Genomic DNA, 24580 nt, shown 5'->3' with positions numbered 1-24580 from the left:
CTTCTATATTTTAAAGTTCTTCATATTGGCTTTTTCTATTAATAAGCAAATTTGGCTTAGTTTCACCTCAAAATAAAAGTTTACCTTACTCTCTTGATCTGTGAGAGAGTAGTTGGGCTACTGTGCTCTGTTCATTTGCTTTTTATTAATTATATGGTTTTCTTGTTGAAATTTATTAACTTTTATTGAGGTTTTTACTTTTTTTTTTTTTTTTTTTGTGGGTCTGGGGATGGAACCCAGGGGCATTCGACCTCTAAGCTACAGCCTCTGCCCTATTTTTTATTCTTTGTTTTGAAACCAGGTCTCACTGAGTTGCAGAGGGCCTCACTAAGTAGCTGAGGCTGTCCGCGAACCGCGATCCTCAGGTCTCAGCCTCCCAAGTGCTGGGATTACAAGCGTGTGCCACCACGCCCAGCAGAGTTTTTTTTTTTTTTTTTTTTACAGTTTTCCTATTGCTTTGAAAGAACTGTATTAAAAGTTTTAATCCATTTTTTGTTTTATGTCTTACAAGCATAATTTTTTGGGCTGTCATATATCTTTTAATTTTAAGTACGTTTTTCCCTTGAAGCCAGAGTTTACAATTTTTTTTAACAAATCTGTCAGTTTTTCTAGTTTGTACTTTGCTAAATAAAAATTCATATGCAAGGTAATGCTATTTTAATTACCTCTAAAACATATGAATACTTACCACATTGTTATTACTAGCATTGCATTGAGATGATATTTAATATCATCAGTGCATATGGAATCAGTTATTTTTGATAGATAAAATTATAGGTAATACCTTTACTTCTAAAAATTTTTAAGTCCTTTTTATAATACATTTTATTTTATTTTTGTGGTATTGGGGATGGAGCCTAGGGGCATTCTACCTCCAAGCTACACACCTAGGCCTATTTTGTATTCTTTATTTAAAACCAAGGTTCACTAAGTTGCAGAGGGCCTCACTAAGTAGCTGAGGCTAGCTGAGAACTTGCGATTCCCCTGTCCTCCTGATTTTCACCCTGCAAATCATGACTAAGTCCAGGATGTATGCTGGTATGATGCTCTTGTACCATACTATAAAGCGATGCCAAGCTTAAGTCACAAAGGGAAAATTAACTCAACATCTTTCCTTGTAATGGAAATTTGGTTTGGAGGAGTACGTTAACATCTACTACATGCTCATTAATTCTCACTTAGTAATGAAGTACAATTGATAGATATTTACATAAATAAGCTAGCAATTTTGTTGTTGTTGCTGTGATACTGGGAATTGAGTCCAGGGGCATTCTAGCTCTGAGCTACTTTTTATTCTTTATTTTGAAACAAGGTCTCATTCAGTTGCAAGCACCTCACTAAGTTGCTGAGGCTGGCTGTGAACCTGGATCCTCCTGTCTCAGCCTCCCAAGTACTGGGATTACAAGCGTGTGCCACCACACCCAGTTTATAAACTAGCAATTAAAAACATGTGCATCAGCCAGGTGTGGTGGCGCACGCTTGTCATCCCAGCATTTGGGAAGCTGAAACTGGAGGATCGTAGTTCTCGGACAGTCTCAGATACTTAGTGAGGCCCTCTGCAACTCAGTGAGACCCTGTTTCAAAATAAAGAATAAAAAGAAAATAGGACTGGGAGTGTAGCTCGGAGGTAGAATGCCCCTGGGTTCCATGTCCAGTACCACAACAAACAAACAAACAAACAAACAACACAAACAAACAACACAAACAAATAAACAACATATGCATCATGGGTCTAGGGTTATGGAGCAGCTCTTGCCTAGTATGGGCAAGGCCTAGGGTTCAGTCCTCAATACTAAAATCAAACAAAAATCTGCATTCGGACCAGAACCAAGTGTGAGAGGAATTAGGTACAAACAACAGTAAATTTTTGCTTTTATAAAGGCAGCAAAATACATAATATACATGTGATAAAAACTGAACAATTAGTCGGGCATGGTGGCGCACACTTCTAATCCCGGTACTTGGGAGGCTGAGACAGGAGGATCACAAGCTTGGGACTCGCCTCAGCAACTTAGCAAAGCCCTCAGCATTTTAGTAAGATACTTTTTCAAAATAAAATGAAATAAAATAAGCCAGGTGTGGTGGTGCATGCCTTTAATCCAGTACTTGCAAGGCTGAGACAGGAAGATTGCAGGTTTCCAGCCAGCTTCAGAAACAGTGAAGCACTCGGCAACTAGTGAGATCTTGTTTTAAAATAAAAAAACAATAGGGCTGGGGGAGTAGCTTGCAGGTAGAACTCCTTTGGGTTCAATTCCTAGTACAGAAAAAAAATAAACTTTGTATCAGATTTTTATTATGTAGAATTTAAGAATGAAACAAGAATGACTTAGTCTTTCTTGATATGTAAGTAGACTAGCAGGGAAAGAGTAAATGTTATGAGATCACACAACATCACTTCCGACTTACTTTTTTCTCACTCCAAAGTATTTTTTACCGTTTACACGCTATTTTATTTTGGTGTGAGTCTCAAGAGGTTAGAGAGGTGGGTAGATAGAGGTTATTTTGATAAGAGTTGAGCGAGGTTAGATAATGATGACACTGAATTAAAAATATGCTAAAGTAATTTGAAGGGATGCAGTATAATGCTAGTAACTCTGATATCTTAGCTCAATCAGGAAAACCAGAAAATTTAGGTGGCACCTTTTATTTATTTATTTATTTGGTGGTACTGGGGGTGGAACCCAGAGGCTTTCTACCTCCAGGCTATACTCCCAGACCTTTTTTATATTTCATTTGGAAACAGGGTCTCACTAAGGTGCCGAGGGTCTCACTAAGTAGCTGAGGCTGGCTTCAAACCCGTGCGATCCTCCTGTCTCAGCCTCCCAAGCGCAGGGATTACAAGCGTGCGCCACCACGACCGGCTTAGGTGACACCTTTTTAAAAGATACAGTAACTTACAGCCAGTGGAGCCTTGGCATATGCTGACAAAGGAGTTTATCAGGCAAGTGGGTGAGGACGTTATTCATCAACACCCTGAAAGAAAAACCAAAGAAGTGACATTTTTCTGGTTCTTTTCTTATCTTAAATCAAATATGGCATTATCATTATTCTTCTGAAATCATGCAGATCTACAAAGTTGTCCTCTTCAATTTTTCTCTAAACACTCTGTTCTATTTCAGTGCTTGGTAGCAATGACATTTCTATAAACAGCAGTTTTCATATGGAGGAAGCAGCAATGTGAGTAACTAAAAAGGGCCTGTGCCCATCAATGATGGGATATGGGAAGGAGGTGATTTACTTTTCGTAGTTAATTAATTAATTGATTAATTATTTGTGGAGCTGGGATTGAACCCCAGGGCATTCTGTCTCTGAACTACACCCTAGCTCTATTTTATTTTTATTTTAAAACAGGGTTTTGCTAAGTTGTTGAAGGCCTTGCTAAGTTGCTTAGGCTGTCCTGGAACCTCTGATCCTCCTGTCTCGGCTTCCCAAGTACTGGGATTATAGGCAAAGGAGGTGATTTGAAATGAAAGCTTTTTCTTTCCTGAGATCAATGTATGGGAGTAATGGCATGCTTAAGAACAGTTTAATAAAATGTAATCGCGTGACTATATCCGGTTTTGACAAGCTGACATCCTAGAAGACAAAAAAAGTTTATAAAACGATGATTAAGAAATGGTTTCAGTTGGAAAAGACTTCTAGGGGTTTTAATAATTCTAAATTTAATGCTATTATGCTCCAAGCATTACTTTTGATTCATGTCTTTTCCTTTAATTGAAATGTTTGCTTTAATTTAGTACTTACAAGAGAATAAGAGAATTTAGTCCATAAAATGTTAGTGGGGAAATTCGAATGAGGCGATTATCTTCAATTATCCTGCCAGCCGGAAGAAAAAAATGGATTCACATGTATTTTTAGAACATAGAAACTAATACTGTGAAATGCCACGTAAATTAAACATACAGCCATTCTAGTTTGCGGAGATCTTCAAAAACGCCCGGTTTCAGGAAGGTTATTCTGTTATGACTGAGGTACCTGGGAAGGAGAGATGGCCACAATAAATCTGTACCTTTTGGACATTTCACAATAAGGAAAGTAAAAGTAACAATCACCCATCTTAAAGGCTCTTACACACCATTCTCATCACACCCTGGCCCTATTACTTGCTAAATTGTCTCTGGCTCTTAACTGCCCATAATTAACTAAATTAGTGAATCTATGTCTTCTTTCTTTCTTTCTTTCTTTCTTTCTTTCTTTCTTTCTTTCTTTCTTTCTTTCTTTCTTTCTTTTCTTGTGCTTCTGGGGATGGAGCCTAGGGGCATTCTACCTCCGAGCTACATGTCCAGCCCTATTTTTTATTCTTTATTTTGAAACAGGGTCTCACTGAATTGCAAAGGGCCTAAGTAGCAGAGGCTTTCCGAGAACCGCGATCCTCCTGTCTCAGCCTCTCAAATGCTGGGATTACAAGTGTGTGCCACCACGCCCAGCTTGAATCTATGTTTTCATTGATCTCATTTATTCATCAAGTTGTATTGTGTGCCTCCTCTGTGGATGCTATGGCTTGGATAAGTGCCACCCAGAGGCCACGTGTTAAAACGCTTTGCCCCAGGGTGACACTTTGAGAGGCACTGTGGACCTTCAGAAGGGAGGGAAGTTCTTAGGCCACAGGGTGGGTCTCTGCTCCTTACTTTTGCTCTTTTTTGCTTCCTGGCTGTGAGGTGAGTGGTTTTGCTCAATTACACGCCTTGTTACATGGCCCAAAGCAATGGGGCTGCTCTATCATGGATCCCCTAACACCATAAGCCAAAATAACCCTTTTCTCTCTTTAAGATGGTTATTCAGGTATTTTGTTATAGTTACAGAAAGCTGACCAATGCAAAGGTATTGTGTAAGGATGTTATCCTAATCTTTGAATCTGGAGGGGACATAGGATGTGAACAGGTTATTGTGAAACATACAGAAAACAGAGGGAAGTGTGTAAAGTATGGTTGCTCTGACTCAGTAGAAAGCACTTGCTAGGGGTGAGGACTGCAGAGCATGGGACCAAGGAGACAGGAAGTTCTCACTGAAGGAGGCAGAACTGAAAAGGGTCTTGGATGAAGAGATGGCATTCACAAAGAAAGGATGGGCAGGAGTTATTTCGGCAGAGAAAGTGGCTTCAAAAATCAAAACAAAAACAACAAACAGAAAAAAATCTAAAAATAAAAATAAATCTAACCAAGTAGGTAAAGGATCCCTACAACAAAAACTCTAGAACACTAAGGAAAAAAATTTAAGGGAGATCTTAGAAGATGGAAAGACCTCTCACATTCCTGGATAGGCAGAATAAATATTATCAAAATGGCTATACTACCAAAAGGGATCTCTAGATTCAATACAACCCATACCAAAAATCCCAATGTCATTTTCCTGAGAGCTAGCAAAAACAGTGCTGAAATTCTTGTGGAAGAATAAAAGATCAAAAATAGCCAAGGCAATTCTGATAAATAAGAACCATGCTGGAGACATCACAATTCTTCTTGCAAATTATAATATAGAGCTATAGTAACAAAGCCGGTATATATTGGCAAAAAACCAGATAAACCAATGGGATATAAAATACAGAGACAAATTTTTATTCTTATAAAATTTTTATAATTTTTAACAAAGTAGCTAAAAAAAAACCATATCCTAGAGAAAATATAGCCCTTTATAACAAATCGTGTAGAGAAAACTGGGTATTCATACATAGAAGAATGAAATTAGATTCTCATCTCTCATCCTGCACAAGAGACAACTCAAGATGGATCAAAGACCTAGAAATTACACCAAAAACTTTGCAACTACTAGAAGAAAAATAGGACCAATTTTCCAACATATAGGCACTGGCAGAGTCTTTCTCAATAAGACCCCAAGGCTCAGGAGATAAAACTGAGAATCAATAAATGGGATGGCATCAAATTTAAAAGCTTCCGTGCAGCAAAGGAAACAACTGAGAGTCTCAAGAGGAAGCTGACTGAATGGGTGAAAATCGTTGCTTGCTGGTCCTCTGATAGAGGACCAATATCTAGAATATACAAAAAGCATAAGAAACTTAACACTAAAATAACCCAATCGAGAACAGGCAAATACACCGAATAGACACTTTTTTCTTTGTGGGTCTAGGGATGGAACCCAGGGGCATTCGACCTCCCAGCTACACCCCCTACCCTATTTTTTATTCTTTATTTTGAAACAGGTCTCACTAAGTTGCGGAGGGCCTCAATAAGTAGCTGAGGCTGGCTGTGAACCTCTATCCTCTGGTCTCAGCCTCTGGAATGCTTGAATAGACACTTTTAAAAAGAAGAAACAGCATGGTAGTGTCTGGAGGAATAAAATGTAGAAGTATTACATGATACAGCAGTTAACATCTGGGCTTATAGCTAAAGAAATGAAGGCAAAAAGTTATCTGCACCTCTGTGTTCATAGCAGCCTCAGTCACAATTCCTACCTTTCAAAAGGTGGAAAGAACCCAAATGTCAATAGACTGACGGATGGGTGAATAAATAATGAAATTTTATTCATCCTAACAAAGAAGGAAATTCTGACACATGTTACAGCGTGGATAAACATCTAAAACATTGTGCTAAGTGAAACAAGCCACATACAAAAAACAGCTATGGAAACAGGAAGTGAAGTGGTGGTTGCCAGGGGAGAGGGAGGAGATTGTTTGACAGGTGTGGCATTTCTGTAGGGAAGATGAGGAAGTCCTAGAGGTAAATAGTGGTGCTAGTTGTGTAACCGTGTGAACATGCGTAAGGCCACCAAACTGTACCTTTAAAAATGGTTAAAATAGTAACTTTCAGATTATGTGTATTTTACCACAGTAAAAAAAAAATCTGTTTGTAAATATCTTTTTAAAAAAATCTCTGTTGCAATGCTTTATATAGTTGTGAAATCAGGATTAGTGAAAAAAGAATAACTGAGGGGCTGGGGTACCTCTCAGCAGTAGAGCACATGACCTGGGTTCAATCTTTAGCCCCAAGAATGAAAACAAACACAACAAGCACACACCCTGAATAATGAGGGAAATTCTTATTTTTCTTCCTCACTATCAACACACTATGGGGCTTTCTTCCATTGAGTTTATTCAATCCTGACTCCCGTCTCTGTGGCTGCTGTACAGAGCTCTCACTGTGTGCGGGGCTCAGCGTATCTAGTGCTTCATGCGCGCTTCTCATTTATTTCCTGCCGCCACCCGCGTCAGGTACTATGAAACTCTGTACTCTACGGCAGAGGAAACTGAGGCTTCCACAAGAGCAGTTGCCCAAGGCGCTCACCTAGCAAGTGATGGAATCAGGACTCAGATGGAGGCCTGCCCGCCCACATCTCTCGCTCAGCAGCTGGGACTGTCCTGAGCGGGCAGGATGGTCTGGACTGGCAGTCAGGCTGACAGAACTGGGGTGCGGACACATTCACTAGCACTGGTACTTACAGCTTAGTAAGGCCGTGCAGTCCTCTGAAAGCATGGACCGACACAGATCGAATCTTGTTGTTTTGCAGGCACCTGTGAGAACAATTATTAAAAGGAAAACAATGACACCGAGTTTCAGTTTTGCCAGGTATAAGAGTTCTGAGGATGGATGGTGATGACCTTAGCCCAACAATAGGAATGTTTTTGTGAATGTGTGTGTGTGGTACTGGGGTGAATCAAGGGACGTTCTACTTCTGAACACTGTCTCCTGCTGTCCTTTTTATTTTTATTTTTTAAACAGGGCACGCAAGCCTCAAGTTTGAGATCCTCTTGTCTCAGCCCCCCATGTACTGGTATTATAGGCGCATGCAACCATACCCAGCAACAATGGCAACAATGGGGGCATTCCTAATGCCTCTGGGTGCACACTTGAAAATGATTAAGATTAGTAAATTTTATGTTCATCTGTATTTAATGGAAATTTAAAAATTGATGCAAATGTTAAACATAAATAATTTATTAGCACTGGATATCATATTATTTTATTTTGCTGTTAAATTTACATATATTTTGGCTACTTTTAATTTAGAAATTTTAGTTATAAATTTGACTAAAATTTATATTTGAATTTTCTAGGAATAAAACTTTAAATGAATAGTAAAGCACTCACTAATCTGAGATCCTAGATGCCAGATTTAACATTCCCTGATATAATTATTCAAATTTGTAACCGCTCAATATTACAGCTTTAGCCTCAGCTACTTAGTGAGGCCCTTCACAACTCAGTAGGACCCTGTTTCAAAAATGAAAAGACTAAAAAATAGGGATACATGTGTACCTCAGAGGTACAGTGCCTCTGGGTTCCATCCCCTGTACCGCCCCCCCAAAAAAATCCAGCTTTAATTTTATTTAGATTTTATTTTTAATTTTATTAATTTGAAACTCCTAGCCTTATTTCAAAGTGTTTGAGGTAACTCATAAGAAGTATAAATGGCAAAAGAGAAAAATATAAATGAAAAGAAATGAAGATTGGAAGAATATGTTACACTGGAATGTTAAGACAAGAATGCTGACTTACACAGGCAACTGAAGAATGCTGGGAGCCAGGTGTGGTGGTATATACTTGTAATCTCAGCATTTGGGAGGCTGAGACAGGAGGATCATGGTTGGTTCGTGGACACCCTTAGCTACTACTTAGTGAGGCCCTTTGCAACTCACTGTGACCCTGTTTCAAAATAAAGAATAAAAAATAGGGCTGGGGGTGTAGGTCAGAGGTAGAATGCCCCTGGGTTCTATTCCCAGTACCGCAAAAAAAAAAAAAAAAAAAAAAAAAAAAAAAAAGTAATGCTGGAGGTTTGACCTTGGGTTAACTGGAGGTCAAAGGAAATAGGAACCAGAGTAAGCTTTGCCTTCTCTTTCTCTTCCTTTTTCTTTTTCTTTCTTCTTCTCTTTCTCTTTCTTTTACTTTTTCTCTTTCTTCTCCTCCTCCTTTTTTTTATTTTTATTTTTTTTGTGGTGCTGGAGATTGAATCCAGGGACATTCTACCTTCAAGCTACTCCCCAGCCCTATTTTATGTTTTAGTTGGAAACAAGGTCTGACTAAGTGTCTGATGCTGGCCTTGAGACTGCAATCTTCCTGTCTCATCCTCACAGTACTAGGATCACAGGTGTGCACCATGCACCTGGTTTGAAGCTTGGTATTTTGATGTGTATTTTCCCTAGCTGTGGGAATGATATAGTCAGGGCTTTTTGTTTGGAATGCAGGTCACCGCTGTTCTTAAGGTATACTGAATTTATATATAACAAAGTTTCAGAGTAGCAAGGGAAGCCAGGCTTGGTGGTGCATGCTTGTAATCCCAGCATTTGGGAGGCTGATACAGGAGGATCACGGTTCAAGGACAGCCTCAGCTACTTAGTGAGGCCCCCTGCAACTCAGTGAAACCCTGTCTCGAAATAAAGAATAAAAAATAGAGCTGGAGGTGTAGCTCAATGGTAGAATGCCCCTGGGTTCCATCCCCAGTACTCAAAAAAATAAAAAATAAAAAAAGAGTAGCAAGGGAATAATTGATATGAATGAGCTTTCAATTAATTTGAAATTTTTACTGGAAGAGATTATGTATTTCTCTAACATGTAAGGAAACTTAACTTTGATTATAAAATGTAATTATGAAATTTACTTTGCATCTGAGTGTTTTACAAGATGTGGTGTGGGCCCAGTCATGTAGTAGGTAATGCATTTTCCCCACTAATCCATGAGAAAACATTAATAAGTATTGATTTATTTGTTTGCAAATATTGTAATGACATACTAAAGAAACAGACTGCATTGCCAAGAGGCTAAGTCAAGCTATACCTTTAATAACCAAGCAGAACTTTAAAAATTATTATTAGACTATTTTGATCATTTTGTTACTTAAAACAAATTGGCTGTTTAAAAATTATTTCAAACTGGAAGATGGCGACCGAGTAAAGCAGCTTCTATGAGTACTGTACTGCTAACCCTCGATCTCCATAGCATCAAAAATAATGCCGTACACACTCATAAAATACTATCAATAGAGAAATAAAAGCTATAAGTACAAGAGACAGAAAAAAAGAAGACTGGAACAACCAGAGAAGCAGAAAAGAAACTGGCTTGCTGCAGTGGCAGCTGCTGTGCTCATGCCATCTTGTTTCACAGAACCAGACTCCAGGGAGGAAAAGCAAAGGAGCTGAAGCAACCAGTTGCAGTCCAGATGGATCTTCTAGACAAAAGGTAGTAAAGATGCCTCAGAACTAAAGAACACCATTAATCAAGTGGGCCTGTTAGACACATATTGAATATTTCACCCAACTACAGTGGAGGACACATTTTTCTCAGCTGCTCACAGAAACTTCTCCAAAATCAATCCCATCCTGGGCCACAAAATGAGCACTAAAATTAAAAACATGTGACATACTTCCCTGTGTCTTTTCAGACCATAATGGAATGAAGTTAGAAATCAACTGTAGCCGGGCGTGGTGGCACACGCTTGTAATCCCCGAGCTTGGGAGGCGGAGACAGGAGGATCATGCAGGTTCAAAGCCAGCCGCGCTGGCTTAAGAGACCCTGTTTCCAAATAAAAATATAAAAAAAGGTCTGGGAGTGTAGCCCAGGGGTAGAAGGGCTCCCAGGAATCCCAGTACCACACACACACACACACACACACACAAATCAACTATAAAAAGACCCAAAGAAACCACATGAACATGTGGAAGCTGAACATCACACTTCTGAATGAAGAATGGGTCATAGAAAATGTAAGAGGTGAAATCAAGACATTTCTAGAAACAATCAAACAAAAAAAGAGAAAACATATCAAAACCTCTGGGACACTTTGAAGGCAGTATTAAGAGGAAAATTTATAGCACTGAGTGCTCACATAAGAAAAACAGAAAATCATCAAATAAATCACCTAATGACACACCCAAAAGCCCTTGAAAAACAGGAACAATCTAACTCCAAAGCCAGTAGAAGACAGGAAATTATTAAAATCAGAGCAGAAATTAATGAAGTAGAGAATAAAAAAAAATACAGAAAATCAACAAAACCAAAAGCTGGTTTCTCAAAAAAAATTTAACAAGATAGACAAACCACTAGCCAACCTAACTAAAAAAATGAGAGAATCAACCCAAATTATGAAGATAAAAGATGAAAAAGGGATATTACTACTGACAGTGTAGAAATCCAGAGAATTATCAGAAACTACTTTGAAAAACTATACTCCAACAAAATGGAAAATCTGTAGGAAATGGACAACTTTCTAGATAAATACAACCTTCCTAAATGGAGTCAAGAAGATATAGAACACTTAAACCAGCCAATAACAATAAAAGAGATTGAAACAGCAATAAAGAGCTTACCATCAAAGAAAATCCCAGGACCAGATGGTTTCCCAAGTGAATTCTATAAAACCTTTATAGATGAGTTAATACCAATACTCCTCAATCTATTTCATGAAATAGAAAAAAATGAAACTCTCCCAAATACATTTTATGAAGCCAACATCACATTAATACCCAAACCAAATAAAGACTGCTCAAGGAAGAAAAATGACAGGCCTATATTTTTGATGAATTTGAATGCAAAATTGCTAAACAAAATACTAGCAATATGCATTCAAAAACATACTGAGGCCAGGCGTGGTGGCACATGCTTGTAATCCCTGTGCTTGGGAAGCAGAGGGAGGATTGCACAGGTTCAAAGCCAGCCTACTTAGTGAGGCTCTCAGCAACTTAGTGAGACCCTGTTTCTAAATAAAGTATAAAATAGGTCTGGTAGTGTAGCCAGGAGGTAGAAAAACCCCTGGGTTCCACCCCGAGTACCACCAAAAAAACCCCAAACAAACAAACAAACAAACAAACAAACAAAAAAAACCATAATGAAAATCATACATCATAACCAGGTAGGGTTCATCCCAGGGATGCAAGGCTGGTTCAACATACAAAAATCAGTCCATGTAATTCATCATATAAACAGAACCAAAGACAAAAATCACATGATCATTTTAATAGATGCTGAAAAAGCATTTGATAAAATCCAATATCCATTTATTATAAAAGCACTGCAGAGAATCAGAATAGAAGGAACAAATCTCAACATCATAAAGGCAATATACAATAAGCCCACAGCCAACACCATATTAAATGGGGAAAAGAATTCCCCTAAAAACAGGAACAAAACAAGGATGTCCATCATTATCACCACTTCTCTTCAATATAGTACTTGAGACTCTAGCCAGAGCAATAAGGCAAGAAAAGGAAATCAAAGGAGTACAAATAGGAAAAGAAGAACTCAAACTTTCACTATTTGTAGATGACATGATACTATATTTAGAAAACTCAACAAACTCAACCAAAAGGCTTATGGAACTGATCAACGAATTCAGCAAAGTGTCTGGATACAAAATCAATCTTAAAAAATCAGAAGCTTTTCTGTGCACCAACCATAAATCCACTGAAAAAGAAATTCAGAAGACATTTCCACTCAGGATCACCCACAAAAAAATAAAATACTTAGGAATAAACTTAGCCAAGGAGGTAAAAGATCTCTACAAAGAAAATTATAAAACACTGAAAAAAGAAATCAAAGAAGATCTTAGAAGATGGAAAGATCTGCCATGTTCATGGATAGGCAGAATAAATATCATTAAAATGGCCATCCTTCCAAAAGTGATCTACAGATTCAATGCAATGCCCATTAAACTACCAAGATCATTCCTCAAAGATATAGAAAAATCAGTCCTTAAATTTATCTGGAATAACAAAAAGCCCAGAATGGCCAAAGTAGTGTTAAGCAACAAAAACCATGCAGGAAGAATCACAATACCTGACTTTAAACTATACTAAAAAGCCATTGTAATAAAAACAGCATGGTGCTGGCACAAAAACAGATACATCGACCAATGGAACAAAATAGAAAGCCCACAAACAAGTCCACACACTTTCAGCCAATTGATTTTTGATAAAGGGTCCAAAAACATACACTGGAAAAAAGAATGCCTGTTCGACAAATGGTGTTGGCAAAACTGGTTAACCATATGCAGAAAATTGAAAATTAATCCCACTTTCTCACCCTGAACAAGAGTCAATTCAAGATGAATCAAAGACTTGGAAATTAGACCAGAGACCTTGAGGCTCCTTGAAGAGGGCATAGGTCCAACATTGCAACACATAGGCACAGATAAACACTTTCTCAACAAGACCCCAAAGGCACAACAAAGTAAAAGGAGAATCAATACGTGGGATTGCATGAAACTGAAGAGTTCAGCAAAGGAAACTGTCAAGAACCTCAATTGAGAGCCAACAGAATGGGAGAAGATTTTTGCCACTTATCCCTCTGATAGAGGACTTATATCTAAATATACAGAGAACTCAAGAAACTCACAGCTAAAAAAACAAACCATCCAATCAAAAAATGAGCAAACAAACTAAATAGACACTTTACGAAAGAAGAAATTCAAATGGCCAATAAATGCATGAAAAAGTGCTCAACATCACTGGCAACCAGAGAGATGCAAATCAAAACTACCCTGAGATTTCATCTAACTCCAACTAGAATGGCAATCATTGAAAACACAACAAAAATTTGGTGAGGATTTGGAGAAGTCGGCACTCTAAAACATTATTGGTGGGATTGCAAATAAGTGCAACCAGCCGGGCGTGGTGGCGCACGCTTGTAATTCCCGTGCTTGGGAGGCAGAGACAGGAGGATCATGCAGGTTGGAAGCCAGTTGCTCTGGCTTAATAGACCCTGTTTCCAAATAAAAAAATATAAAAATAGCTCTGGGAGTGAAGCCCAGAGGTAGAGGGTTTCCAGGAATCCCAGTACCACCAAAAACAAAAACAAAAACAAAAACAAATTAGTGAAACCACTTTGGAAAACAGTATGGAGAATCCTCAGAAGAATGGGAACAAATCTACCATTCAATCCAGCAATACCACTTCTGGGTATCTACCCAAAAGAAAGGAAACCAAACTACCAAATTAATGCATGTGTGTCTATGTTCATAGCTGCACAATTCACCATAGCCAAACTATGGAACCAGCCAAGATGTCCATCAACAGATGAATGGATTACAAAATGTTTGGATATGTATACAATGGGATTTTACTCAGCCATTAAAAAAATACAATTGCAATATTTACAGGGAAATGGATGGATCGTGAGGGCATTATGCTAAGAGAGATTAGTCAGTCACAAAAAGTAAGGAATCAGATGCTTTCCCTAATATGTGAAATCTAGGGTGATAGGGGTCATAGGAGGAACTCCAGGTGAAAAAGGAGATCCTATAGAGGAGTAAATAAGGCAACCTAACTGTGGGGATGGGAGGGGGAGAGAAGGAAACTCTTTAAAGCGCATGATGTACTTATTCATATCGAAGTCAACCACTAAACCAAGCATGAGAGGGAGGGACGGGGAGGGAGCGAGGTGGGCACTGGGTGGGTGATGTGTGCATTTATGTCTACACAAGTTTTTTTTTTAACCCCATTATGATGTATAAATCCAATGCATTAATAAAAATATATTAAAAAATAAAAGTTAATTTAGTATTTATTGTGCAAAAATTTAAGTTACTATATCATCTAAACTTAAATTTTGATATTTAGATTTATACTTTAACTCTTATTAGATATATGAACATAAGGTGGTGCTACAGATCAGAAAAAATCTTTAGATTCCAGAAATTAGAAAATTTCTTGATGTTTTTGTATCAGGCATAATAATTTAATTTGTTGCTTTTGGGGATCAAAATCAGAGCCTTGGCAGAGGCCTAATTTTTAAAGCTCCTTTCTGTTGATAGACAAATGTTCAGCATAAAGTTCTGAAACTTTTATCATTAAAATTTTACTTTCAGCCGGGCGTGGTGGCGCACGCTTGTAATCCCCGCGCTTGGGAGGCGGAGACAGGAGGATCGCGCAGGTTCAAAGCCAGCCGTGCTGGTGTAAGAGACCCTGTTTCAAAAATATAAAATAGGTCTGGGAGTGTAGCCCGGAGGAAGAAGGGCTTCCAGGAACCCCAGTACCACCAAAAAAAAAAAAAAAAAAAAAAATTTACTTTCAAGTATAAAATATACTTTTACTTTCTTTCTGTCTCTTTTCTTTTTTGAAGCAGGGTCTCACTAAGTTGTGGAGGGCCTCACTACATAGCTGAGGCTGACCATGAACCAGCAATCCTCTTGTCTCAGCCTCCCTAGTACTGGTATTACAATTGTGGGCCACCACGCGTGGATGAAATATACTTTTCTGCAGATTATTTGAGATTTTAGAACAATTATATGAATGAGGCAGTTAATTTTTCTATTATGTTCTGTTTCCATATGTTATTTAAGACAATGCAGACATTTTGTGTTTATATCATAATTTCATAATCCATTCTTCTGTTGATGGATACCCTGGCTGGTTGCATAGTTTTACTATTGTGAATTGTGGATATGCACACAATGGAATTTTACTCAACCATAAAAAAGAACAAAATATGTCACTTGCAGGAAAATGGCTGGAAGTAGATAATATTATGCTAAGTGAGATTAGCCTGTCCCGGAAAGAAAAGGGACACATGGAAGCTAGAGGACTAAATTGGGAGACAAAGAGGACTTTAGATAAATAAGGGGGCATGCTAGTAGAATAGTGGGAGGGGATTTGGAAGGAGGGATGAGGAGGTGAAAGGGGAGATGTGGTGATGGAAACCGTTCAAATAACCCTAGTTCATATATGAAGATATGAATAACAACTTTAATATTATTATGGGAAGAGGAAGGAGCGGGTAGGACTTGGAAGGAAACTCAGTAAGTGCCCTGTGGATGTGTGTTTCTATAATTTCGAACTTCATGTATAATTACAATACACCAATTAAAAAGAAGGACAGATCTCTAGTAACATACCAATTTTCTCTAATGTAAAACCAAAACTAAAACCAGTACATGTATGAAGATGATACTGTGACTTAGAGGCAGAGTATATGAACTTAATAATTCAAATACATGACAATATGATATAATCACAGAGTTAACTTGTATCACAGATAAACTTCACCTGGAGCCCTGTGGATTTTGAGAGTACACACAGGACTCGAAACTGAAGGAAGGAGCAGTCAGACACCACTAGAGGCCAAAATGCAGCAACAGCCTACAGAGAAGATGTGGAAAGGGAATCCAGTCTTTTGTAGAGGCTGATTTTGCAAACATCTGGGAGATGATTCTTCATTATTTAATCTTTTTTTTTGTGTGTGTGTTACTGGGGATTAAGACCCAGTGGCATTCTGTTTACAAGCTGTACCCCCAGCCCTTATTATTATTATTATTTTTTGAAGCAGGATCTTATTAAGCTGAGGAAGGCCTGGCTAAATATTTTCTGAAGAAAAATTAGATTTAAGCAGCAGTATGGGGGTGAACTCTACAGAAGTAAGTAGAAACAGTTATACCCCAAAATTTAAGTTAATTTAATACCAGAAATTAAACTTTTTCTTACAGCTTCTGAAGATCGGGGTACTTCTTGAAGCCACCAGGAAGAAGCTTTCTTATGAAGTTCCACTGGAGAGACCTGAAATAAATATAAATTTTGATTTTTCCCTAAAGCTTTTTTTCTACTTTCTTACTTTGAAATGATAATAGTGGCAAATATAAGCTGTGTTTTCTTGAGCACTACCTCTCAGGAAACATTTTAACTTATGATGTCCTTTCAAGCTCTTATCATTTGAATTAGGTCTAACTATAGAATTTATATTATTATTATTTTTTGCGGTACTGGGGATGAAATCCAGGGGCATTCTACCTCTGAGCTACACCCCCAGCCCTATTTTTCATTCTTTATTTTGAAACAGGGTCTCACTGAGTTGCAGAGAGCCTCACTAAGTAGCCGAGGCTGTCCATGAACCATGATTCTTCTGTCTCAGCCTCCCAAATGCTGAGATTACAAGTGTGGGTCACCACGCCTATCTATAATTTATATTAAACGTATTCATCTTTTCTTAAATTTAGGTTATATTGTAATTCTGAAAAAATAATTAGCTTTAGAGAAAATTGATTTTCAGTTATGTCCTTTATTTTCATGAAATCAACATTAGAAGGCATCTGAGTTTTCAGTGACAATAAAAATAGCATTTTCCGTTTAAAATACACTTCAGAACTGCCTACATTTTACCACCTTAAAATTAATCACAAAAGGAGCTGTGAATTGGTGCCTACAGTGGAAGGGATTCCATCTGGATTTCCAATAAATTATAGAGACCCCCCCCACAATTTAATAAGTAGTTTACCACAGACCAGATCTACATAATTGTGATTGTATGTGAAGGCACCAAACTGTAATTTTTTTTTTTTTAGAAAAGCAATGTAATGTAGTAGAAACAAAATAAATCAAGAAAACAAAAACACAAAGACGAGTGTAGCTGGGGTTCCTTGCATGAACCACTTGTCACCCTACCAAGTCATCTCTCTAATGTGAGAAGACGGCTTTGAGCCAGGGTGTCTCTAGTAATATGCTGGCATTGTTAGTATATCACTATATCATAAATAGAGCAGATATTTATTGATAAATGAGGAATAGACAACATTGTCTGTAAGTTAGCTCAACTTGGGTTAATTCAGTTAACTCAGCTACTTAGTGACCCTAACAATGTTTAGTTTTGAGAGCACTGTAGCATAAATTTGGTAAGTAATTCTTAAAGTAAGGTAATTTCTGAGACTCTCCAGCAAACATTTTTAAAGACTGAGACATTTTTGGTATTTAAGAAGCATGGTTTTAGAGTCCAGAAGATGAACTCTAAAATGGATGCATTATCAACAGGTGTGAAGATTGTTTCTTAGGGAGTAAAAAAAAAAAAATCTTATTTTTAAATGCATAAATCACAGATATACATAAGGAAATATACCATCTATCTGTGGCATTAAAATTTCATAGGAATAAAAATAGAAAAAAGTATCTAAGATTGCTCTTAGGGGTAGGAGGACAATAAAAAAAAGGTTCAGAAATATTGTCCTGGTGGTGGTGGGGAGGCACCAAGCACTGTGTGAATGTATGGCATTGTCAGTATGATTCACATTATGATGTGAATCTATAGTGTACCCATAAAATATTTATATAATAAAAAAAGAAAAAATTATTCTAGATAGCTATACCATTCACTTATTGATTTTTCAGTGAATGAATGCCAAAGATTGCTCAACTCTTGGCCGTTTCTTAGTCACCCTCAGCTGCTGGGCTTTTCACTCCAGCTGATTGAGAATCCCTTTTCTACTAAGGATTCTCATTTGCTTTAGGTCACAGATTTTGCTTTATATCCTGTTTAAATATTTATATTGTGTAAAGACACATTGTAAAATGTTTGAGTTTGATTTAAGAATCTAGATGAAAGTGTAGTGTGTTCTTAAAATATGTTTCATTCATAGCCCCGTGTGGTGGCGCATGTTTGTAATCCCAGCATTGGGGAGGCTGAGAGGGGAGGATGGCAGTTCGTGGACAGCCTCAGCTACTTAGTGAGGCCCTCCGCAACTTAGTGAGACCCTGTTTCAAAATAAAGAATAAAAAAAATAAGTAGGGCTGGGGGTGTAGCTCAGAAGTCGAATGCCCCTGGGTTCTATCCCCAGACTCACAAAAAATATATATGTTTCATTCATTCATTCACTCGTTTTTCTCAATAAACATGTGTTGAATGCCTGCCATTTGCACATTAGAAGAAAAGAAAATGTGTCTGTCCTTGAGAACCTTAGAGTTTATTTGGATGGTAAATGATACATTTTATCTTTAAGTAGAGACCTTTTTTCAGTCTTACAGCTCAGGTCTAAAATGAAAATAAGCTTATCTTATTTTTATGATATTAATTTATTTACACATTAATGTCAAAAACCTTTATTTGGGAATTACTATACTCTGTTATAAATTTTGGAGGATATATAAAAAATTGTGATGTAGCTTCACCATAGAGTTGATGGCATCTCCCTTTTTCAGGTAGAGAAGATTAGAACCTCAGCGCCTACCCAAGGAAACATGTTTAATACATGTAAAAAAGGTGCAAATGCGGTTCTAGGAGAGAAGCCAAGACAGCAGCTAACTGCGGCTGAGTGGGGGGGCCAGTGTGGAGGGAAGGCAGACTCATTTAAGGACTTCTAAGTGATGTTTCTCAGAATGTGTGGCATTTATAGACTACTTCTTTCTATCTTAACCCAAATATCTTCACAAGCAGATTTATGTATATTTTCATAATTCCCTATTGAAATGGAAAGAGGTAAATGCTATTTTCTTTGATTTAGGAAAAACTCCAAATACTTAAAACTATAATAGAGCCTACACTTAAAAATTTGATGTTCCAAGTTTGACTTTTATTTTTTTATTTTTATTTTTTGGTGGTACTGGGGTTCCTGGAAGCCCTTCTACCTCCGGGCTACACTCCCAGACACCTATTTTTTATATTTTTATTTGGAAACAGGGTCTCTTAATCCAGTGAGGCTGGCTTTGAACCTGCGCGATCCTCCTGTCTCCGCCTCCCAAGCGCGGGGATTACAAGTGTGCGCCACCACGCCTGGCCAAATTTGACTTTTATAAAGTCATATATATGTATTTTCATTTTGTGAAATGTCATAAATATATATGTCATATATATATAGTGTTTGTGTGTATATGTGTGTGATAGAGAAATTGCCTAGTTTTATCATTATTATCAAGGCTAGCTCTAGTATTTATAAGGAAAGCTCTTACTATGTTTTCATGTAGTTTTAGTGATTAAATTCTAAGATCTTAGTCAATTCTCAAAGTCAATGTTTACTGAGTTAGAGCAATGTATAAATATTCATATCTGTCTGTGTTTGCCTTCTTTATTCCTTAGCATTTATGTGAAATGTTCTTGAAAGGTCTCAACTTGAATAAGCATTTCCTGGATTATAGGCTTTGTTGATACTTACTTATATATGATTTAGTTCCTTTCTGACATTTCCCTATAATACTTCCAACTAAAAATCTGGAAATCACTCAGTAATGAAATTTGATATTTAATCTTTTAACGTATTTACTATAAGAGGAGAATTCTTTTTCTTTATGGAATTGAACAAACAAACTGGGCAAGGTATGAAGTTCAGCCAGTGTTCTGCATAGAAAGGTATAAACAGACAACTGGAATCAAGTGGTTTGACCCATTGTACTCTGGGAATATATACATACATATATAACACATATGCATATAGAAATAGTTTGGGGTGTTGTGGACTAAACTCAGGGTCTTATTCCTGCTAGGCAAGCACTCTACCACTGAGTGTAACCCCAGCCAGAGAATGCTATTTTTAAAACATACGCTTTTATTGGTGCATTGTATTTGCACAACATAACGAGGTTCAGAGCAATAGAAACACACATGCACACAGCTGCCACCCAGCGTGCCCCTCACTCCTTTCCTCCTCCTCCCCACACATATTATCAATACTAGTTTTGTGTATGTATCTTCATATATAGACCCAGCATTATTTGAGCTGTTTCCTTCATCAAATCTCCTTTTCCCCTCCCACCTCCTTCCCGCAATCCCCTGTCCGTGATTTTACCGGTCTTTCCCCATTTATCTAAAGCCTCTTGTGTTTCCTATTTTCTCTCTTGCTTCCACATATGAGAAAAAACATTCAACCCTTGACTTTCTGAGACTGGCTGATAACCCTTAGCATAATCGTCTCTAGTTCATCCATTTCCCTGCAAGTGACATAATTTATTTTTTTATGGCTAAGTAAAATTTCATTGTGTCTATATACCACTCATCTGTTGATGTACACCCAGGCTGGTTCTAGAATTTGACTTTTGTGAATTGTGCTATCGTAAACCTGGATATGCATGTATCCCTGTAATAGTCTGACTTTGATTCCTTTGGAAAAAATATACCTAGGAGTGGTACAGCTGAGTAAAATGGGGGTTCCATTTCCAGTCTTCTGAGGAACCTCCACTCCCATCTCCACAGTGGTTGTACTAATTTGCAATTAGTACAACAGTGTAAAAGTATTTCCATTTCTTAACTTCTTTACCAGAAATTATTATTGTTTGTGATTTTGTTGGTTGCCAGAGGAAGCTATTTTTTTTTTTTTTTTTGGTGGTACTGGGGTTCCTGGAAACCCTTCCACCTCCGGGCTACACTCCCAGACCTATTTATATATTGTTATTTGGAAACAGGGTCTCTTAAGCCAGTGAAGATGGCTTTGAACCTGTGCAATCCTCCTGTCTCCGCCTCCCAAGCGCGGGGATTACAAGTGTGCACCACCACGCCCGTACGGAGGATGGTATTTTTAACAAAGAATAAATAAAATGTATATAAACTTCTGAGCTTCATGCTTGTTGAAAATTTCCAAAGATCTTGTCCTAGACACACACACACACACACACACACACACACACACACACACACACACATGCGCGCGCGCGCGCACACACAACCAAGTTTGGAAACTGTCAGGCAAAAGGCCTATGCACATCACTTTATGAATTAATGTCTGTCGTTTTGGGGCAGAACAGTTTTTTAATTGAATCAGAATTAATTCAAATACATTATAACCCTTTGTGTGCTCTTTCTGTCCCCTTCCATTTCTCGAGCTTTCTCCCTCTGTTCCTTTCTTTTATAAGGGTTAGTTGAGTTGAAGAATGGCTTCAGTTCTTTCTTGGGGGAAAATGAAAACCAAGACTGGCAGCCTTGAGATTTGGATTGACTGGATTGATTGATTTGTATTTTCTAATAATTTGATACCAGTAGTGGGGGTGATAATGGTTTTTGTCTCTGAAAATGGAATAAAATTACCATAAATTCCTATACCCAGCAATCCCAGTTAAAATTTAAATTGTAGAAACTCTCCACAGAGCCTCAATTTCTTTGGAGAGCAATTTTTCCTCTAGAAAATTATTCTGAGAGAGCTTGTGGAGAGGCAAAAAGAGAATAGAGTGCCAGAGAGCTTTTCTTTCTCCTCAGTTCAGGTGAGGATGGCGCTTTTTTGGAAAACAAGTGTTTGTGGCTAACTGCCCGATGACCTCGGCTCATGTCTTCGGGCTGCTGTCACTCCCGGCTTCTGAGAGTGTGATGGGGCACTGGGCAGGACCTTCACTGTGGTTCTTCCATCCCTCGTAGGTCAAGCACTGAGTTGTATATGTGGTTTGGTTTGAAAAGGCAAGACTTGACAACTTTGCAAACTTAAGAATTACTGCTGTCTTGTACACAGATACTCCAAAGTCAGAGCCACACAGCATTAAGACATCCGGGGAAACAAAACAAAACTTCAATAAAAATATTGGATTAAAATATCTTCCATTGGTCTCTTTTTAAAAGTTTCAGCCAAATATGTGTGCTTTTGTTGTTGAACTCTGATTGAATCCAAATTAGTACTACTGGAAACTTGGAACCATAGGTACTAGATATCAACAAACCATCTATTATGAAATCATTTTCTTTTAAACACATAAGTTTGAATTATTTTAAAAAAGTATCAATATCTCTGAGTCAAAATTTGATGTGGAAGAGTTAATTTAGATACAAATTTCCGGGAATACTTATCCAATTTATTTTACTTTTTTTTCTTTTCAAATTTAAAAGAACTCTTTCAATAAATTTCAAATAAAAATTCTATGTATTAAGCTTAACTAGTAGCCTTTTTTCTAAGTAGCACATGCAGTTTATGACATCTTGTGCTTAGATGAAATATGGTGACTTTAAATACTTTATAGGATTGTTATGGGGGATTAAATGGATTAATATATGGAATAATTGAAGGCAGAATGTAGAATTTAATAAAAGCAAAAATAAGTGTGAGTAATGATTATAACTCATTCACAGCAATGACATCATCTTTGCAGAAACATGCATCCTTTTTTTTTTTTTTTGCAGGTCTGGGAATAGAACGCAGGGGCATTCTACCTCCGAGCTACACCTCCAGCCCTATTTTTTATTATTTATTTTGAAACAGGGTCTCACTGAGTTGCAAAGGACGTCACTAAGCAGCTGAGGCTGTCCGCGAACTGCTGATTCTCTGGTCTCAGCCTCCCAAATGCTGGGATTACAAGCGTGAGCCACCACACCCGGCTACATGCATTCTTAATAATGACTCTGTCTGAAGTTTGATACAGTTGTACAGGTACTATACCGGCTGGAAGGATGAGCCATTCTTTTCTACTTACATTACAGTCACATTTGGAGAAACTGATGGGACGGCTCGTAACTTGGCTTCATCACATTCAAGCTCTAGGCCGCTGCAAGAACAACGCCTGGGCACAGAACCCAGCACTGAAGCAGGAGGAGGGGGTAAGCAACGATGGAAATGCGAGACCAGGAGGAGGAGGGCATGGGAAAAAAGACAGGAAAAGCTATGAGCTTATTACTTAGTACCAAAGAGTGTCATGTCTTACCTAAGGATTTCAGCACTGCTTTAAATTAAGGTTCCAAGGTTTTATTTTCATTAATTTTAAAATGATGTTAGAGCATTAGCACTTGGAAATAGCCACATTTGCTAGCTCACTTATTTTTTTTTAAAGAGTGAGACCCTGTTTCAAAATAAAGAATAAAAAATAGGGCTGAGGGTGTAGCTTGGAGGTAGAATGTCCCTGGGTTCCATCCCCAGTACTGAAAAAAAAGTAGAATTTTCTCCTCATTTATTGCAGAATGAATGGACTCATCTGCCTTCATGTCACTAAAAGAAGATGTGGCAGTATATGCTGAGATTTAATGTCCATTTGAAAGCTTCTATTTAAGAATAAACTATTTATGAATGGTATCATCAAAACCTTTAATAGAGGATTAAGTCATTTTTAACCAGCAAGAAAGAAGAAAACTAAACACTAAATGGTAAGGCTAGTAGAATTTTTTTTTCTGAAAAAATTCAGGAGTTCTTCAATGGATTTTTAAAAAAAGGTATTTCATTGGCATATATAGGGATGCTCGATATCTAAAATTTTATCAACATATTTCCACTAATGCTGAGTGTTGGGAAGAGACAGAATGAGTGGGCCTTTGGCCATCTTGGGGGGCTGGAGAGTAGTCTTATGGATGTGATTCACTATATCTAAAATCTATTAGAACCTTGCAGTGGTGGGTACAACAGGATCATTACGCAGTATAGTAAGTAGAGTCTGGTTCCTGCTTTGATAGGGAATGGACAGTTACTGAGAGCAATAAGGAATACTTCCCCTCTACATCTGCTTCCAGAACCCTAAACTATATATGGCAGGGATTACAGACTCAAAGGATCAGCTGAAGGAGGCATAGACTGTGTCTACATGCCTAAGTGGAGCAGCTTCTCCTGTTGCCAGATTAGAATAGGAGTGCACGTAGCCAAATCTACCAACTTCCTGAAAGAAGCCAGAAATGCAATATTTTATAAAATTACCTATTTAAAATGATAATATTTGACTTAAAGCATCATAGGTCAAGCAAACATTCTATGAGATTTTTCTGCTTGTGGCTTCCAGCTGTTACTTTTACAGAAAAGCTTCCAGACAGTAGGCAAGTGCCTCAGTGGATGACTGGAGAGGGCAGCTTCTAGAGCTGCCGCCAAGCCGGGACAGGGCCCCTTTGCTCAGATACAGGGATGGCAGCCCGTTCTTCCTCTCTTCCCAAGTAACTGCAGGGACTCCTTTATAGAAGATCAGGATTATAACTTAGCTTTCCTGATCTATGTTCTGCTGAGAGCTCTTCAATAGTTTTAGAGTTGTAAATACCCATTTTGGTCATGAATCTCTGAAAAA

The 24580-nt window shown here is 37.9% G+C and overlaps 1 protein-coding gene across 4 annotated transcripts in view; it reads right to left on the bottom strand.

The window, feature by feature from the left end:
- RXFP1 (relaxin family peptide receptor 1) overlaps positions 1-24580 on the bottom strand; it is a gene marked incomplete at both ends in the record, with an annotated part of 125292 nt that overhangs the window by 31170 nt on the left and 69542 nt on the right. For 3 of the 4 annotated variants that reach the window (XM_080697729.1, XM_080697731.1, XM_080697730.1), the window contains 6 exons: positions 2899-2973; positions 3745-3816; positions 3904-3975; positions 7394-7465; positions 16361-16432; positions 23018-23123. In XM_080697729.1, coding sequence (XP_080553855.1) covers positions 2899-2973; positions 3745-3816; positions 3904-3975; positions 7394-7465; positions 16361-16432; positions 23018-23123 — 469 coding nt within the window. Of the gene's footprint in view, positions 1-2898; positions 2974-3744; positions 3817-3903; positions 3976-7393; positions 7466-16360; positions 16433-23017; positions 23204-24580 lie in introns of all 4 variants that reach the window. The other variant, XM_080697728.1, reaches the window with a different exon arrangement.

The sequence above is a fragment of the Muscardinus avellanarius genome (assembly GCF_963383645.1).
Source record: "Muscardinus avellanarius genome assembly, chromosome: 6".
NCBI classification, from domain to species: domain Eukaryota; kingdom Metazoa; phylum Chordata; class Mammalia; order Rodentia; family Gliridae; genus Muscardinus; species Muscardinus avellanarius.
This window is presented reverse-complemented; position numbering and strand designations above follow the sequence as displayed.